The sequence below is a fragment of the Acipenser ruthenus genome, chromosome 19 (genome assembly GCF_902713425.1).
Source record: "Acipenser ruthenus chromosome 19, fAciRut3.2 maternal haplotype, whole genome shotgun sequence".
NCBI classification, from domain to species: Eukaryota; Metazoa; Chordata; class Actinopteri; order Acipenseriformes; family Acipenseridae; genus Acipenser; species Acipenser ruthenus.
In genome coordinates, this window is record NC_081207.1 from 3,488,939 (window position 1) to 3,507,455 (window position 18,517).

At 41.8% G+C, this 18,517-nt stretch overlaps 1 protein-coding gene across 1 annotated transcript; it reads left to right on the top strand.

Annotated features, from left to right (window-relative positions):
* The first annotated feature begins 66 nt into the window (after positions 1–66).
* Positions 67–13,006, top strand: LOC117424083 (nuclear protein localization protein 4 homolog). Its single transcript, XM_058992365.1, has 17 exons — positions 67–199; positions 1,883–1,963; positions 2,919–3,028; positions 3,165–3,392; positions 3,626–3,674; positions 3,935–4,029; positions 4,230–4,353; positions 4,708–4,887; positions 5,215–5,301; positions 5,896–5,967; positions 6,413–6,539; positions 6,758–6,918; positions 7,575–7,646; positions 8,648–8,740; positions 9,906–10,022; positions 10,689–10,791; positions 11,259–13,006. Exons 1-17 carry the CDS (start codon positions 155–157, stop codon positions 11,417–11,419), a joined length of 1,905 nt encoding a protein of 634 aa, XP_058848348.1. The 5' UTR covers positions 67–154; the 3' UTR covers positions 11,420–13,006.
* Positions 13,007–18,517: the final 5,511 nt, after the last annotated feature.

Here is an 18,517-nt window from a genome sequence, read left to right on the forward strand (position 1 = left end):
TGCTGCTCGTGTTGCAGCTGGTGACAGAGGGGGGGTTCGGGGCGGAGCGCTTAGAGTGTGACACCCGCCTCCCGAGCTACAGAATGGAGTTTCAGTGACTCAGATAATCACAAAAATAAAGACGACAAAACCTAGAATAATTCAAACGAGAAACATGGCGACAGGCAGGCCGGCTCTGAGCAGTGTGGCAGAGAGTATTGTAAGTACCACGGTACGGGGATGACAGGCTTGGGCGGCTGGTTTAGGGTGTCGGAGAGGCTGTCTGGAGTGATGAGGCAGCAGAATTAAACAAGAAACAACTCCGGGCCTGTGGCAGTCAGAGAGACTGGATGAAACCGAGGAAAAAATCCCCCAAACTCAGCCGTGTCGCTCCAGACCACTGCCAGTGAACTGGGGCTGTGGGGTCCGGGGAGTTAAAGTGATTTGTTTGTATTTGTTAGACTTTGCACTTTTCAAACCCATTTTAACTTATTTTTGTAACGCGTAATAAGAGATTGTGTGTGTTTTGAATGTATTATATTTCTCCTATATATCGAATTTTTATTTTCTCTGTTGTCTTTTTCATAAGTTTTGCATGCGTCTTATTTTACTGCTACAGCTTTAACTTACAGTGTAAGGTGTAACCGGCTTTTGACGTAACCGTAAAAATAGAGAATCAACATAATACTACATTTCTGCGAGTAAATTAACAATACATTTTCTTTCTTTCATTGTGCTGACTCATAATTTTAACACGTATTACAGTATTTTATTATCCAAGAAAACTGCAATGGGATTACTTTTGACAACTTTATTTGACAGGCCCTAGTTAATAGTTTTTGTTTTTGTTTTGTTTTTTAATCCCTACAAAATATATCTTCTAAAATAAATCCCTGACAATATATTGCGAGGCTAGATTAGAGTAGGTGATTCGGTGACGTAGAGAACCAAAGAAACAGACAAAAACTTCACATTTTTGTGTAGTCACGGGCTGTGACATACACCTGCTGCTGATGACGGCTTTAAAAAAAAAAATCTGTTTCGTCACAATGGAGTTACGAGAAGGGAGTGTTCAGGTACTCTGTATTTGCATGTACAGTTGCTTCACCCGCCTCCCATTCAGACCTGTGTTCTGCCTCAGGGTGTACCTGATGAGTTTCTTGAAAAGGAAACGTTTGTTTTACCAATTTCTTTTTTTAAATATATGAACTGCCTACAAGTGACAGAGAATCATTAAATCACTATTATTTATACCCTAAACAGTTGTACTGTACAGCTCTATAAATGATTTGAGTGGAAGTAATGGAAAGCATTGACTCTAGAAGCTGTAACACAGGTACTAAGTGTAGCCCAGTGGTTTATAGCAGAGAGACTAGGAAGTAATGTGGCCTAGTTGTTTTAAAGGGAACATGTGGTCCAGTCTAGTGGATAGACCTGATCACTGTAATATCTCATATACCTTCAGCCCACCTGTAGGATGTATTCATTGGCACTAAAACATGGTGTATTGTGATTCAAATCTGCAGTGCAGTAAGATCCAATCTGGTTGTTGGCACCTAGACTAAAAGTGGCACAGTGGCAAAAACTAACAGCTGACAGTCAGCTGAAGACTGGGACATTTGCCTAGAACCTAGAGCACCCAAAAAAGGGTGAACAAAAAAAAAATGATACTACTTAGTAGTGACTGCCCTTCTGCTGTATCTAGGCAGTCATTGTCAGCCAAGTAACAAGTTTTATTAAATGCATCTCTATTACAAATCAGGTGATGCTGAATACCCCATTAACCATGTATGGTAATGCCGGGTTATTGCGTGTTCTGTAATGCACAGTAAACAATTGGCTTTTCAAGGGCAGTTCATATCGTCTCAATCTTTTTTTCACCATTCTCATTTTCTTTTCTCAGACTATACGAGTCCAGTCCCCTGATGGGATGAAAAAAGTTTCAGCAACCAAGCGAGACACAGCTGCTGCGTTTTTAAGAAAGGTAAAAAAAAAAAAAAAAAAAAAAAAAAAAAAAAGGGCGGGGAGCAGAAATGAGAACTGAATCTCTGTTTGTATGTGTCTAAAAGACAGATGACAGGGTAGATAGTGTGGTTAGCTCAGCATACTGCTAAAAAGTGCTGTATTACAGGTATTATCTTGGCAAATGTTGCATAGATATTCTCCAGTACATCTGCTAAGCATTCGTACCAGCAGACTGTATTAAGAAACTCTCCAGCGCAGTGGTATACAAATATTTCAACACTGTGCTTTCTGTAAACAATTCATTCAGGTCTTGCAAACTGCTCAGCAGGGAAAGACTGCACTGCCAAGGCTGGGCCGTGCAGCATAGTCTGCAGGCAAGGAGATCAATGCTGCTGATCAGATGGTTTGGTTGGGGGGGGGGAGGAGGAGGAGGGGGTTGCGTGGGTGTAGGTGAGCCACTAATCTTGCAATAAAAAATAAGTATAGTCACTCAGCATCTAAGCAGGATCAATGTCCCCGCGTGCTTTCAGACCAAGTGTTGCTAGTTGTAAAGACATTGCTGCCAATATACTTTAGATATAACTACATACTGATGGACTGATTTTTTTATTAGTTGTATGCAGTTGGAATCAAATGCAATTCGATATGTAATTTCTAATAGAACATCTGTCTACAGAAGGTACAACAGTTACAAAGGAAAATGGAGTGAGCCGAACCCAAAAAGAACATTAATACGAATGTGGAATTTAGGTGCATTGCAGCTATTCTGTAATGGCATGGTGCCACACACCTCCCTGCCAGAACTGTTGTTCCTGAGAATAAACCAGTGCTGTGCTTTTACATATTTTATAATGTTAAAAACACTTATTTATTGCAAATCATTTACTAAGTGCTACATGCTTAAGGCTGCATAGTAAATACAGTGTAAGAGTTTGTTGTTGTAACCTGATGTTGGTGTTCTGTCCCCTCACCAGGTCGCTAAGGAGTTTGGGTTCAGCACCAATGGCTTCTCTGTTTACCAGAATAGAAACAAGACTGGAGAAATTACGTCGCAGAGCAAATCGCTGAGTCTTCTCAAGATCAAGTGAGCAGATACACCTACCTATACTCAGTTTGGTGTTTTATAAATATTGTGCTGTTGGTTCCTTTCTTTAACCCCCAGAATTGCAATATGTTCCTGCCTTCGTGGCCTTGAAGTTGTAACCTCTTATCTCATGCAGACATGGAGACATGCTGTATCTGTTCCCCTTGGCCGCCCCAGGACCCTCTGGTGAGATCATGGATGTAGCAACGCCTCCTTCAACATCATCGACATCGTCATCATCGCTCTCACGACCCCAGTCTTCGTTATCACGACCTCAGACCGCAACTCAAATCACAGAGGATGAGATTGACCAGTATCTGGCCAAACAAGATGGGAAGATTTACAGAAACCAAGATCCCCAACTGTAAGCATCTATCTTTTATGAGGACAGCCTCACAATCTCTCTCTCTCTCTCTCTCTCTCTCTCTCCCCCCCCATTCCCCCCCCCCCCCCCCCCCCCTTTGCATCAGTACATGTGATTTTTTTCTCTGAATAAAATTCACTGGTTATTGCATATAAACTTAAAAAAAACCGCTAAGATGAATTTATATAGTATCTAAATGTTCCTTAAATTTCTTTCTTTCCCCTCTTATCTAGGTGCCGACACGGTTCAATGGGGAAATGCGTGCACTGTGTACCCTTAGAGGTAAGAATATATGTGGGGGGAAAAAAGATAATGTGAGCCTTTTGGTTTAGGAGAAAATCAGCAACAGTAGTTTTTTTTTTTATATATATAAATGAATTACAGTGAGATTAGTTAGCCACTTTGTATAGTGAAACGATCTGTCCCAAATAAGGATGGTGGTAAAACATAGAATGGTTCTTACTTTCGTCTTACTTTCGTCCCAGGTTTTGCTTGCATGTTCTGTGTGAGTTTACAGACATAATATGTGTTTTCTTTGACAGCCTTTTGACGAGGATTACCTCAATCACCTGGACCCACCGGTCAAACACATGTCATTCCATGCGTACATCCGCAAACTGACAGGAGGCGCTGACAAGTGAGTCTTCCTCTCTCTAGAGGCACTTGTGCAGTTGCATAGTGTCCCTAAATGGAAGGTACCAGGAAAGTCTGGATAGAATGTTGCTTTCATCACATGGTTGAGTTCCTATGCATAAGTAAACACATGCACACATCATAGTTCTATAAAATGGAGGTAGGGTTCTGTAACTTCTTTCCTTCTATTTTTGTCCTTCGAAGGGGGAAGTTTGCAGCCCTGGAGAACATTAGCTGTAAGATTAAGTCGGGCTGCGAGGGACACCCACCTTGGCCAGAGGGGATCTGTACCAAGTGTCAGCCCAGCGCAATCACCCTCAACAGACAGGTAAGGGCTGGCTGTCACAAAAACTCAGTAAATTAGACACTTTTCATTGTTGATTGTGTCAAACCACTGTTACTTCTGCCCACTGTTGAGCACATGCTTTTGAGTATGTGCTTTTGAGTTTGAAACACATTCTGTTGTGTGTACTGGGATTAGATTTTAAACCCCACAAGATGTATTTTCAAAATTGACCATTCTCTATTTTTTACTGAGGCATCTCACAATGTATGGAACTTTAGCCAGGTTGTGTCTAATGAGACAATTATCACAGTGTGGACACCCTAGATTCTCACACGAGACAATTTTTAAAGCAATGTTCAATGCCATAAGGTTTCTGTTCATCTGCCCCTCGTTCAGAAATACAGACATGTGGATAATATCATGTTTGAGAATCACACCATCGCTGACCGCTTCCTTGACTTCTGGAGAAAGACTGGGAACCAGCGAATGGGCTACCTGTATGGACGCTACACAGAGCACAAGGACATCCCTCTGGGCATCAGAGCTGAAGTGGCAGCCATCTATGAGCCTCCCCAAGTAAGCATCAGAGCTCCTACAGTGGGAGGGGTATGGATTGACTTCTGACAAATTTACAGGGAGCACCGAGTGTAATATCTCTGCCACAAGGTGGCAGTGTATCATCAACTATTTAAGACACTGATTACAGCCTCAGCTGTTGCCTAGTCATCCAGTATAGCTGTGCTCCCTATTTATTGTCTTAGAAAATGTGCAGCGTACCTAACTCTCCATGCAGGAGTGATTCATTTCAAACAATTGCACTTACATATTGAAGCTCAAGGCACAGACTTCTGTGGTATTGGGGAAACTCGCCCCCTAAATGATTCCCTGTCTATTGTTTTACAGATCGCGACCCAGAACAGCTTGGAGCTCGTGGACGATCCCAAAGCTGGAGCTGTGGAGGAAATTGCAGCTAAACTGGGCCTCCGAAAGGTAACACCTCCTGTCCATGCACAGCTGCAGTTAAAATAATGAATACAATATATCTCAGTAACTGTATGACATGACCTCTAAATTACAGCTCCTGGTATTTCCAGGCATGCATCACCACCAAAAATGTGGAATGCCATTTGGAACTAATCACAACTGACACTTCTAAGAATGCCATTATGTCAGACTGTCAGAGTGTTGTGCTGCTTGTTTAAAAAGGTCAGACAGCTTCCATATGGCATGTTGATTGCTTCAAGGTGGGGGTTAATATGAGTTGGCCCATCAAAGAATGAAAGGGTTACTCAGTGGTGAACTTTTAGATTGGGTCAAGAAACCACTGCAATGAACAAAATAATTTAGGCTGAAACTCTACCATTTAATAAGGAAAATAAAATACATAACATTAATAAAGTGGATAAAATGCAAGGGGGCTTTTTGTTTTAGGTTTCTATATTTAAAAAGATGACAATACTTTGTGATGTGATAATAACGTTACATGTATCCTAAGAGGGAAATTCATCTGAGTTTTCCTGGAAAGGCTGGCAGTGAATCATTGCCTTTCTTTCACAGGTTACTTTTTTCTGTTCTATATCTTAGGTGGGTTGGATATTTACAGATCTGCTCTCTGAAGACACCAGGATAGGTACAGTCCGGTACAGCAGAAACAAGGTGAGACTCAACAAGTCCTTCAGGAACTGTGTACTGTTTGCTGATTTTCAGACTCCGCTTCAGCTGTTGATCATGCAGTATGGACAATTTAGAAGCACTTCTGTTTTTTAGTGTTTATATAATCTTAATTACATTGAAACAGCACTAACCTAATGGAGCAAAACATCTACCTAACAGGTGTGCAAAGCACTCATCTGGCATCCAGTTTCTGAACTGAAAGTTTCTTAAAGAAATTCCTTATACAGGTCCTTGAATATAACTAAAGAAACTTCTACTCTTAGTCAAGTAGACGTTTTTTTTACATACGACACCAATGAAGGAAGAAAGCCAAAATGTGACTCCACTGGACAGAAGTTTTATGACTCAGTTGTACTTTAGCTTTGGGGAGTGGAATAGGGCTTCTGAAGTGAAGTGGTGTTCATGACTGTCTCCCACCCCCCACCAGGACTCCTATTTTTTGAGTGCAGAGGAATGCATCACAGCTGGCGATTTCCAGAACAAACACCCCAACACCTGCCGCCTCTCTCCCGACGGAGACTTTGGATCGAAGTTCGTCACTGTGGTGGCAACAGGTACAACCAGAAAGAGAGAAGAGTTTATTATTGGAGAGCAGTTTTTGGTCTTTTCTGTCTGTCTTCCTTGTGACTGCTTCTATTCACTTTTTCTTTCTCTGAGCTTTGGTCTTTCTACAGTGGTAGATTTATTATTTTATTTTCTATTTAGTGCCAGTAGCTATTTAGACACCCAAACTGATAAAATGTGTTTGTAATGCCCCTGTTTTTGCCTGCAGGGGGCCCTGATAATCAGGTTCACTTCGAGGGGTACCAGGTGTCGAATCAGTGCATGGCGCTGGTGCGGGACGAGTGTCTACTGCCCTGCCGTGACGTGCCCGAGCTCGGCTACGCCAAGGAGTCCAGCACTGAGCAGTACGTACCGGACGTCTTCTACAAGGTACGAGCTGTGGGGAGTCTGCTGTAAGCTAGGAATGTACAAACGCTGTTTACAACACCCAAGTTTTGGGACAGGAGGCGTGTCTGTGAAAATGCTGCATTCTGCTGTTTTTTAATCTAAATGAAACCCTAATTCAGATGGTGCCTGAGTGATGTGGTTCATGTAACAACACCTGCAGACATCTACTACAAGTCAAGGACCGGCCAGGTTGGCATTGTAACAAGGGCCTTTTAAAATGTTAAAAAAATAAAATAAATACAAAAAATGCACATGTTAGCAATCAAATGTTCTATTTCTCAACACAATGACATTTGTGTTTTCTTTGTAATAAACAACATAATAAATGATAACTTGGTTATGAGTTTTTTGATGGCAAATTATTCAAGTATTTTGTTTGATGTAGGATCACAGGATAAGTATTGGAGTGAAAGCTAGTAGGCCACCAATGTTTTTACACAAACACGACTTCAGAGCAGCAGCAGACAGAAATTAAGACACTATGATTATGTGTTCAGCAGATCAAACACAAGGCAAATGAAAGGGTATTATCCTAAACATTGTTTGGGTTTCTGAGTAGATATAGGTGGGCCAGCACTGATGTCCCTATTTTAACCATTGCTTTTGATAACACAATTAACATTATCTTCTTTCAACAGGACAAAGACAAATTTGGAAATGACATCACCTATTTAGCACGGCCACTGCCTGTGGAATACCTGATCATAGATGTGAGTATCCACATGGGTGTTGATTTTGACATGGAGTGATAAAGCACTCCTCATGTATTGTATAAGAGTGAGGAATCTCCCACCTCAGGGGTATGGTATAGGAAGTTTCAAAGCCTGTCAGTTCCATGTACATGTGAAAGACGTTTGGCTCGCTTGGATCATCTGAGGTTCCCCAGGTGCAATTCAAGTGTGCCTTTGAAAAATTATGCCTTCGGGAGTAGAATTTTGACAATCAAAACCCAACACGGTGCCAAGCTGAGGCATAAGAGGGTACATGTATTCTGATTTATTTCAGCAACTTGAAGCTGCGTTTTAATTTGTCTGAGATCTGGTTGTGATTTTTCCAGTAACTACTTTCTCTACACCACACCACTCTCTCTCCCTTGTGCCTGTATGAAAGAGGGGACAGTTTACTCTCCCTCCTCTCATTGGGTACTGCCTGAGGGGTGCTGGTGCCCCTGGGCTGCAAGCTGAAATGCATGCACATGCATCCAGCAACCACCCAAGACTCCCTGTAGGGATTGGCAGCCTGGGATTAACTGCCTGCCAACTTGGCATCAAGCCCCAAAACCAGTCCAAGGCATTGTGCTTCAGGGCGCCGTTTCAAATCAACAAAAATTGGAACAAGACCGACCAACCAAAGTAAGGGGTACTTAAGAAGCCTCTCATTCCAGATCGAGACGATTTAATTTGATATACAGTCCCTCTTTTACACAGGGTGTGATTCCAGATATGTTTGCTTATACTTTTGAACTCTGATACTTATAACTTCCCTCCTGGTGCAGAATTGAAGAACATATGCAATATTTATAGCTACCTTTCTCTTAAGTAGGATTGTGCTGTAAAACAGAATTGATTCAAGTCAGCTGTTATTGTGTTCCTCAACTGAGATACACTATACAGAACCTGTACAGTGTAATAAACCCTAGACCTTACATGTGTTGTGACCAAAAAAAAAACTGAGCCTATTCAGTGCTTATTATCATCTCACTCTCCCACAGATAACCACCACTTTCCCGAAGGACCCAGCTTACACATTCACATCCACGCAGCGCTTCTCCATTGAGAATCGAGACGTCCTGGGAGAGACACAGGTAGGGAATCTCGCAAACTAAATCAGCCAAAATAAACTGGGTGATTGCTAGTGATGGGTTTGCTACTGTGTCTGTATGTATGCATGCATACATACATACATATATACATACATACATACATACATACATGCATGTTCTGTTTTGTCACACATTAGATGACGTCAGTGCAGTGGAAATTATTATCCATACTAGTATTTTCACTGCAGAGCTATTTTTTAATATTTCCACACTCGGTAGCTCCAGCCATCTACATATGGTGTTTTTACTGTAATCCAAAGAACAACACAGAAAAACCTGTGAATAAAAGGAAAAAAATAGAAAAACAACTAAATGAAGCTGGATATGATGCACAGGATATGCGAGTCATGAGAACAGCCTTTAACCCTTTGCGGTCCATTGTCGGACCTGGTCCGACATTGCAATTATTCCTATCCGGTCCATTGTCGGACCCTGTCCGACATCATCAAAAAAACGCAAAAAACAGGTTTCTAGTCGTTTTTTCTCCGGAAAAAGCCGAGAAAACCATTCAATGGCCAAGTGGGAGCGACAGGAGCCGAGACAAGCCGGAAAAAAAAGCCTATCTCATGAATAGTCATACCTGCCCCTGGCATCCCATATAGGCGGTCATAAGGAAACAAGCTGTCTGATACTGCATCAGCGCACAGAGACTATCACGGACATTTGCAGAACTTTTTTGAGATGTTATAGTAATAAAATAATGACTTGGATTGCATTATTGAGGAGTTTGGTGATAAAACGAGTGATCAGGAGATGATTGATCGGTATGTACGACTATTATTATTATTATTATTATTATTATTATTATTTATTTCTTAGCATATGTGAAGGCAATAGCGAACGAACGGGTAGGGCGGGGCTGGAGATGCCTAGTGAGTGCTTTGTTGATATGCAGGGCCTTTTAAACCTGTTTGACTGTGAAAAAAAAATACTTTTAAACAGCGCGTCTAAAATTAACTGCGCGTGTGAAAATAAATTGGACCTGACGCGCCTGACGCACATTTAATAAATGGACTGCAAAGGGTTAAGTCCCATGGCTTTATTCCCTTGTGAGTTATGCAGCTTTTTCTTGCTCTAAAAGGCTAGACTTGTTTGTATATATTTTTAACCAGCTATTTTTTCTGCTTTTGTTTTTTTTTTCCCCCAGGATTTTCACAGCCTCGCCACGTATCTTTCCCAGAACACATCTACTGTGTTCCTCAACATCGTGTCTGATTTCCACCTCCTCCTCTTCCTGGTAACCAACGAGGTCATGCCTCTCGGAGTGAGTATAGACAACCTGCAGCTTAGTGATGCAGAGTGCTCGTAGGCTGACTGTACAATAATAGCTTTGACACTATACAAATTCACTAGTAGTGGCTACCTTGTAAAAGTGTTAGCATTGGGCAAACAAGTTCTAGTAAATTCTAGTAATCGACTGCTTTTGAAAATTTTCCTCAACAAACAGTACGATTTGATTTCCTAAAAACATGAGAGAGTTTGCATGCACAAAGTGTGTAAACGTAGTCAGGATTGGGTTTGTGAGATCTGTCCGACTCCCAGGCTCTGGAACTGATTAAACGTCACTGCTAACTGGCAAACTGTCAGTGTATACGACTGGTTTAAGTATGTTGGAGAGCAAAGCACAGCATGGAGCATGTGCAGACATGCCAGGCTGCCAGTGCCTGTCTGGAGAACAGGGCTCTTTGACAAGCCTCTCTTACTTTGGGTAGTTCATAGGTGGGTGTTGCATAATGAGCACTAAAATGAACAACACTCATTAACTTGCACTAAAAGCCCAATTCTACGCTCTCCAGCACTGTTACCCTGCACCTTTAAAAATGAGCATAAATATACTTTGATTATCAACTTCCCTGCACCTTTTAAACTTCCTTAATTACCCCTCCAAGCGACTGTCTGTCTAACGCACATTTTGCCTGTTTGCACTCAGGACAGTATCGGCCTCCTGCTGGATGCAGTGAAGACATCCAATGAGGAACTAGCACAGACCTGGAGGAAATCAGAACAATGGGCAACAATCGAACAGCTGTGCAGTGAGTACTAGGGAACTCATGTTTACCACTTCTCTTATGTATGGAGAGAGAGAAGAATTTAGGGATATGGTTTTATAATCAAATCGGGAGGAATTGCAGCTGGAAAACAAGGACGCCTTTTTACTGCCGCAGGTTTTAAACACTGTCCTGGCTAATACAATTCCCAATGATGAGGTCATGATGACTGTTCTCTTAATAGCTTTCAACACTGCAGTGTGATGTGTTCTCAAGCTGTCGAACCATTAACTGATAAAATTGTGAATAGGACAGCTGTTCGATAGTTCTCTACCACAACACCACAATCTGTCTATTAAACCACTCATCTGATTTTGATATATTCCACATATTTTGCATGTAGGTCATGGTGAAATACTGCTTCATGACTTGTTCTGGATATTCAGACAGTGATTTGCGAAAGCGATTAATTGCTGTGTTTCTGACCACCGTCTCTGTCTCTTGTATTGCAGGCACAGTTGGCGGGCAGTCATCAGGGTTACCTGATTACGGTGCCATGGGAGGGCCCCCTAACCCCACCTCCTCCTCTTCGATGTGGTCCTGCCGCCACTGCACCTTCATGAACCAGCCCGGCACGGAGCAATGTGAGATGTGCAGTCTGCCCCACAGCTAGACCTGACACCCCCACGGGGAGGAATGGGGAAGGGGGGTGAAGAGACCACAAGCAACATCATTGGACTGGGCACTGGGACCAGTTACAGGAACTAGTGTCTCCTATCTGTCTTTTACTTTCACACCCCCTGACCGATCTCAAAACACACACCTGGTACCCATTCTCTTTTTCTAAATGATGTCACTGTGCAGTTTTACCACTGAGCAGCAAGAGGCTCCATAGAACTACAAATAAAAACTATCCAAATATCAGTTTGTGAGGATCCCCTTAATTAAGGCAGTCAGATTGGAAAGTGCTTGGCAAAGAATTGCTTCTCTAAAATTCAGTGAAGCACTTTCTCCTGTGGTAGAGCTCGTCTCTGGAGCCCAGACTGATCGCTCCTGTGCTGCAGGATGGCAGCTGTAAAACCAGAGATCAAACAAACTTGTTCTGCTGACGCAAGCTCACTCACCTGTCTCCGCCACTTCAGTCAAAAGTAACCCTGACATTCTTGGTGTAAAAGGAATGATGCTGTTATTTAAATGCAACCAGATTGCTTTTTTTGTAGTAGTACTATTTATGGAATTTTAAACATACACTTTGTACTATTTCCTTTGAACACACAGTACAGAGAGAGGTGATGCTTTGTGGAGAAACTTACCAGCAACAAAAAAAATAAATAACAAGGGCTGGGCTGGACTGTCAACTCACTAGTAAAATCAATGGCCTGTGAATGCTCTTCCTCCTTGACCCTCTGCTAATTTCTTTTGGAATGGGATTGTTTATTATTGACACTGTTTAGTAATCCCCAGTGTCCCAGATTCTTTTATAATCTATTACACCCGGCATGGATTATTGATTTGGCACTATCCTAGATTCGATTCTCAGGATCCCCCTCTGTTTCTCTTTCTGGTTTAGTGCTAAACCAGTAAAACTGAAATCATTGGCTGTGGTGCTGGTACTGGTTTTTACTGACATTGTATCCCAATATAGCTCTCTGGATCTCCAGTTATGCTGTGTAAATTCTGTTCAGCCCACACTGAAATATAGCACTAATCAACACCGCTCAAGTAAACTCCTCCTTTATGGTCGTTTTTTTCTGAAGGTTTTCCCAGCAAAAGTATGTTTTCTTTCGAGCTGCGCAATGTCTCCGCTGTACTGGCTGCTTACACTGATCTAATTGTGGTTCTGATGACCTGGAGCTTGGCTTGAATTTAAAAGGTTTAATGCCACACAGATTTCCCCCTATATCTCTTCAAAAGGGCCAGGATAAGAAGCTTGATACCATGGGTTTGCTAGTGGGGATACAAATTAATTTATTTGCAGTGCATGTGAAGTGTGTTTGCACCATTCCTAACAATTAATAAATACACCCTTTGGAGGCGTTAAAAACATGCTTTGAATAGCAGCTACCAGGAGGCAGTAGTTGTGTGTGAGGCTCTTATCACTAAGCAGGTTTCAAGTCGTGATGATCACAGCCTATACTTAAAATGTATCTCTTGTTTCTGTGACACTCTTTCTTACCCTCTGGCTTGCAGATGTGTGTTGTTGGGTTATTCTAATTACAGCCCTGCCATTCAAATATAATAAAAATCAAAGAAACGGTCATTTGTATGTGTTGTTAGCCCTGCTTCATTTGTTCTTATAAACAAAGATATGAATGTTGATGAAATCCTCTGTTAAGTCTGAACTGCTCATGTTGGCAGCAGATATTATTTGAAGTAGACAAAACTTTGGTAAGTCACACTTATAAAGTGCCCCTAAAAAAAAAAAATTGGAACTGCAATGCATAATTATTTTAGTTAATGTAATGTGGTTCTTGGAAAATGAGTGAAAAAAAATTAATTATAGGAAGAAAGAAAAAATCAACCATGCATTTAGTTTATTTCTGACTGGAGTTTGTTATCCATGTGTCTCCTAGTGATTTAACCAAGGAGACCGTGTGAACATGTTCTGGGTTTAAGTAGTATTTATTACAAAACCTTCCAACACAATCTTATAATCCACGTTTCCTTGTACAAACAGCACTAGTTCCAATATCCAATATCTCCCTCTTCTGCCCCCAGCCGAATTGCTCCCTAAGCACATCCAGAACAGTTCTGTTCCAAACAGGCTGAGAATCTGCACTGGCACAGTGTTCCTAACAACACAATACAAGCCTTTTCCAGAATATCACCCTTGCATAGAATGCAACCAGTGGTTACATAGACACCAGTGTGGAGTAGTGGTTAGGGCTCTGGACTCTTGACCAGAGGGTCGTGGGTTCAATCCCAGGTGGGGGACACTGCTGCTGTACCCTTGAGCAAGGTACTTTACCTAGATTGCTCCAGTAAAAACCCAACTGTATAAATGGGTAATTGTATGTAAAAATAATGTGATATCTTGTAATAATTGTAAGTCGTCCTGGATAAGGGCGTCTGCTAAGAAATAAATAATAATAACACCAAACAGAGGAAAGTTCCACGCAAACAAAATGGAAAATTTTTCTGGAGAAGCTGTCCTCACAGGCGCCAAAGTATTTTTTCCAGCAACTCATTTAAAAAGGAACAGCTCTTGGTACATCTGTTGTTATCCTAACAATGTTTCTCAAAGCAACACATATAGAGCTGGTGTTTCCAATATGGGCTTCTAGGGTAACAACAATAGCTGTGGCTGGTGGATCCCAGATGTGCTGCAGGTTATTACAGCTGTGCAAAAGAATGCTGGTTCAGAGGCACACAGCCACATCAAACAGTTATACTGGAGCGGAGCCCTTAAAAAAAATAAATAACAAGTACTGTTAATTTATTGACTCCCCAAGAGCCCTGTATCTCCAGAGCAATGTATCTTGGTAGACTAACACCCAAATGTCCAGCAGTAATTTACTGTTGGTGAGGGCCCCTGACACAGGGGGCTGAATATTCCACCTCCCTTTCATTTAGGTTAAATATCCCAGTTGAAGGAACATATGTAAAAATTCTTAAATTAACTTAGTCCCAGGGAACAATTCAGCACACAATATACAGTATTCAAGGCTGGTATGCAAATAGGAGATCTTTTATACTGTAGCACTGTAAATGAATAGCACCTCATATTGATTTGTAGATGACAACTTCTAATTTTCCCCCGGGTTCGTGTCTGTCGGTGGTAGGAGAAGGGGTAGTGTGGGTGGAGACAGCTGCAGGGTTGGGAGCAAGCCCGGCAGACCCCCCCCCCCCCCCCCCCCCCCCCCCCCCCCCACCGTGCCTCCTGCACAGCGCAGTGTGGGAGTGGATATAAGGGAGCTAACTGATGCTTTTGTACTCAGTTTGAGATCCCAGAACTAAAGCAATATAGACTTGGCTTCAGTGGGAATAGCAGTCTGCAACTGGAATTCTGTTCAGCGCTGTGTTCTCAATAGGTAAGCAGTAATGTATGTATGTATGTATGTATGTATGTATGTGTTCAGGATATCCTGGAAGCATTATGTCTTTATGAATACCCATGTGGACAATTTTTCAGTGCAGGTGCGATCAAATTAGGAATGTTTGATTATAATTTCAAAATTGAAACAAATCTTTTAAATTTTGAATTCGCTGGAGATAAAAAAAAGGTTTTCATATTGCAATAAAAGTCTCACAGGAGTAAAATAACCCTGGTACCCCATCAAATTACTGATTAAAGAAAGGAGAGAAACACAGTCATTAAATGTCATTTTTTCAGATATAATTTATGCATTGGTTTGCTTTGAATGATATATTTTTGTTACAATCTTTTCTGAACAAATATGAATATGGTCCTTTTTTGCCACTGAATACATTTCAAGCAGTTTCCGTCAAAGATTAGAATATTTGTCGTAGCACTAGTTAAAATATTTTCAAATGTGTGCAATACACAGCTCAAAGAACCTTTTAAATGTTACCATACGTGTGCCTTACTGTGCTTGCCTATGTTTTTTACATGTTTGGTATTAGTTACTGTGCAGTAAAGTTACAGTTAAACATAGGTCTAGTTAGTCAAACTGCTTTGGGTTCTTACAAGGAAATCAGCTAAGTTACCTAAAGTGTTGCATCAAAATTAAAACTTTAAAACTGTCCAAAACTGTTGCAAAACTATACTCGAATAGCCTTTATTATAGTGCATTATTCTTAAAGGGTACATGGGGACCTGTTTATTTTATTGTGTTACATGTTCCCATGTGTTGCTACAACTGTTTACGTAAGGTGTATGTATTGTATTATTATTATTATTATTATTATTATTATTATTATTATTATTAATATTTTTACATTTTGACCACTTTTTTAAACTTTTAATTGCGTTCCCTACCTCAAGATGGCTCAACATGTGCCTGCATGGACTGCTCAGAACTACAATTCCCATCATCCTCCTGCTCACATATGTAACTGAGATGGTTTTACCACTGAGCAGGAGGATGAGGGCAAATGTAGTTCTGAGAGGTCCAAGCGGATACATGGGTAGCCATCTTGAGGCAGGGAATGCAATTTAAAAATTTAAAAAAGTGGTCAAAATGTAAAAAAAACAATAATTAAAACAATACACACACCTTACGTAAGCAGTTGTAGCAACACTTTGAAAGCTGTTGCTCCTCACCTTACTGACCGTCCTTACTGACCGTGTGTGTGTTTGCAGTGGTAAGATGAAGGCTGCTGTGGCATTGTTGCTCCTGGCCACTCTGTGTGCCGCAGTGAAACAAAGGAGACAGCAATCCGAATGGGACTACAGAGTCGATGGTAGGGCTTAATTAGTATCTGTTATTACTATTATTATTTGTATAATTCATTATGAATTGGATAATGGTTGCTTGCTTCCCCGCAGCGGACAAGTTGAGTCTGAAGGGCTGTGCTAATCTCACCACGGTGCTGGATAACTGGAAGTTTGCCATCATGACGCAGGTGAAAGACTTGCTGCTTCATGACCATCACACCGTGCTGCCGGACTATGGGAGGTGAGTCGCTCTGTCTGCCTGCCTGGGTGTGTGGGTGCAGGGGCACAAAGCCTCCTCCTTTCAGATTGCTAGTGACACCAGCGTGCATCCAGCAATCTACATATAGAGTATATGTATATACTTGTGTATATACTTGTGTATTGTAGGCACAATTTTAATATTAAGTATATATACAGTACTTGTGTGTGTTGATTACACACAAACATGTTTCTGCTTTGGTAGACCATCTCATAAGCTACACATTAGCCACTGAACAGCTGTTTTTCCTCTGGCTGTGTGTTTCCCCAGGATCCAGCCCCTGTCTGAGGCCCTGGGCGACCTCTTCAAGGAGTTCAACACGCTTAAGGAGCGGCTGGGAGAGCTCACCACCAAGTTCAACGGGATCGAGGGCTTTGTGGACGACATGAGGGCAGGGAGGGGCTCCTCGCCCCCCAGACAGGAGCGCCACCCACAGCCCAAGGGCCCCACGATCAGGAAAAGGGTGGTGGTGCAGAGACTGAAGAAGCCTGTCAAGAAAACAGAGGCCTGAACGGGGTGCTCCCCCTTATCCGTTTACACTCTCACAGCTGACTTTCCTGACTTTGAGTGAGGACATAATGTAACTCTGGATACAAGCTGGAAAGGACCGACCTTCCCTGGGTGGCAGAAAGACTTTCTGTAATACTTTATGTTAAACAGACATAAATTAGCTTCAATTGCAACTGTTATAAGAAACTACCAAGGCAATTTGCATTCTTTCATTTCATTACCCCAACTTAAACGACCACCCTAACCTTATTATAAATAATTATTAACATATATAACCAGGAACTGTCTGGTTATTATAAACCGTGACTTTACTAGCTGGTCAATCTAGATTAGAATGTGTTAACTTGTTCGCACATATGTATTGCTCCTCCATGTCAGTACAAGAACTTAACTTAACCAAATGTTTTATGCCTGACTGCTGGAAAAAAAATTGTAATGACCTAGGCTTACATAATGTTTTTCATAGCCTCAGCTTTTGGCTACATTTACAATATTGTGTCACTAGATGGCAGCATAACCCCCTTTTATAACTGGGTAATATTTTTGTGTGGGGAGGGAGGAGCTGAAGGAGTTTGATTTCTTGCTCCTGACCTGGAAATCCCCTCCAGGGATAAACTGGAGGTGTGTGCAATCCCAGGAGCTCCCACAGTGACTTCTCATGGACACTCTGAGAATGGGAAGATCTCCAGCTCTGTGGCAAGGTGATCAACCCCCTGAGTCTGTGTCCCATACTATACCTCACTGTAACGTCCCCCCCTACTCTCCCTCAATCTCTACCCCTCTATAGTGTAACAGAGCCCCCAACTCTCCCTCAATCTGTACTGTAACATCTCCCCCTACTCTCCCTCAATCTCTACCCCTCTATACTGTAACAGAGTCCCCAACTCTCCCTCAATCTGTACTGTAACATCTCCCCCTACTCTCCCTCAATCTCTACCCCTCTATACTGTAACAGAGCCCCCAACTCTCCCTCAATCTGTACCTCTCTATAGTGTAACATCTCCCCCTACTCCCCCTCAATCTGTACCCCTCTATAGTGTAACAAAGCCCCCAACTCTCCCTCAATCTGTACCCCTCTGTACTGTAACAGAGCCCCCAACTTTCCATCAATCTATACCCCTTTATAGTGTAACAGGCTCTGAATGAGTGAAAGGCTGGAGAACAGCACATCAGTCTGGCAGCTGTTCACCGCTTGGAAGTCAGAGCTTATGCTGAGGAAAGGAAACGTGATTATTGAAAGCTTTTGTCATATAACCAATTCCCTGCATTGCATATTCCAGTATGAAAACTAGACAACAGCACTGAAGGCTAGGGAAGAGGGTTCAAGGGGTAATAAAACTATTGACCCTTGAGATTTCATAATGTCTAAATCATTTAGTAAGTGGAAGGGCAGTGTTGTGTGATACAATGCCATCACGGATTCTGTCCCCTGTGGGTGAAATGAGATGAGGTTAAAAGCTCTTAAACCACGCATGCAGACAAGCCTGACTCTTTTGCATTGTGGTTAAGACACTCGCTTGCAGTGAGCAAGATCGCCGGTTCGCACCCAGCCTCCACCCTGTTACATAAGCAATTCAGAATTTACCAAAGTAAACTGCACATGTATGATAACAGTAACCAGACAATGCCCTGAATGAATGTAATTATATATACATTAGTGAACA

Bases quoted from the DNA above. Each gene is read 5' to 3' on its own strand.
- LOC117424083 (XM_058992365.1), top strand. From the start codon at position 155: ATGGCGACAGGCAGGCCGGCTCTGAGCAGTGTGGCAGAGAGTATT. The intron at 4,354-4,707 runs GTAAGGGCTGGC...CCCCTCGTTCAG, and splicing joins CAATCACCCTCAACAGACAG to AAATACAGACATGTGGATAA. The intron at 10,023-10,688 runs GTGAGTATAGAC...GTTTGCACTCAG, and splicing joins ACGAGGTCATGCCTCTCGGA to GACAGTATCGGCCTCCTGCT.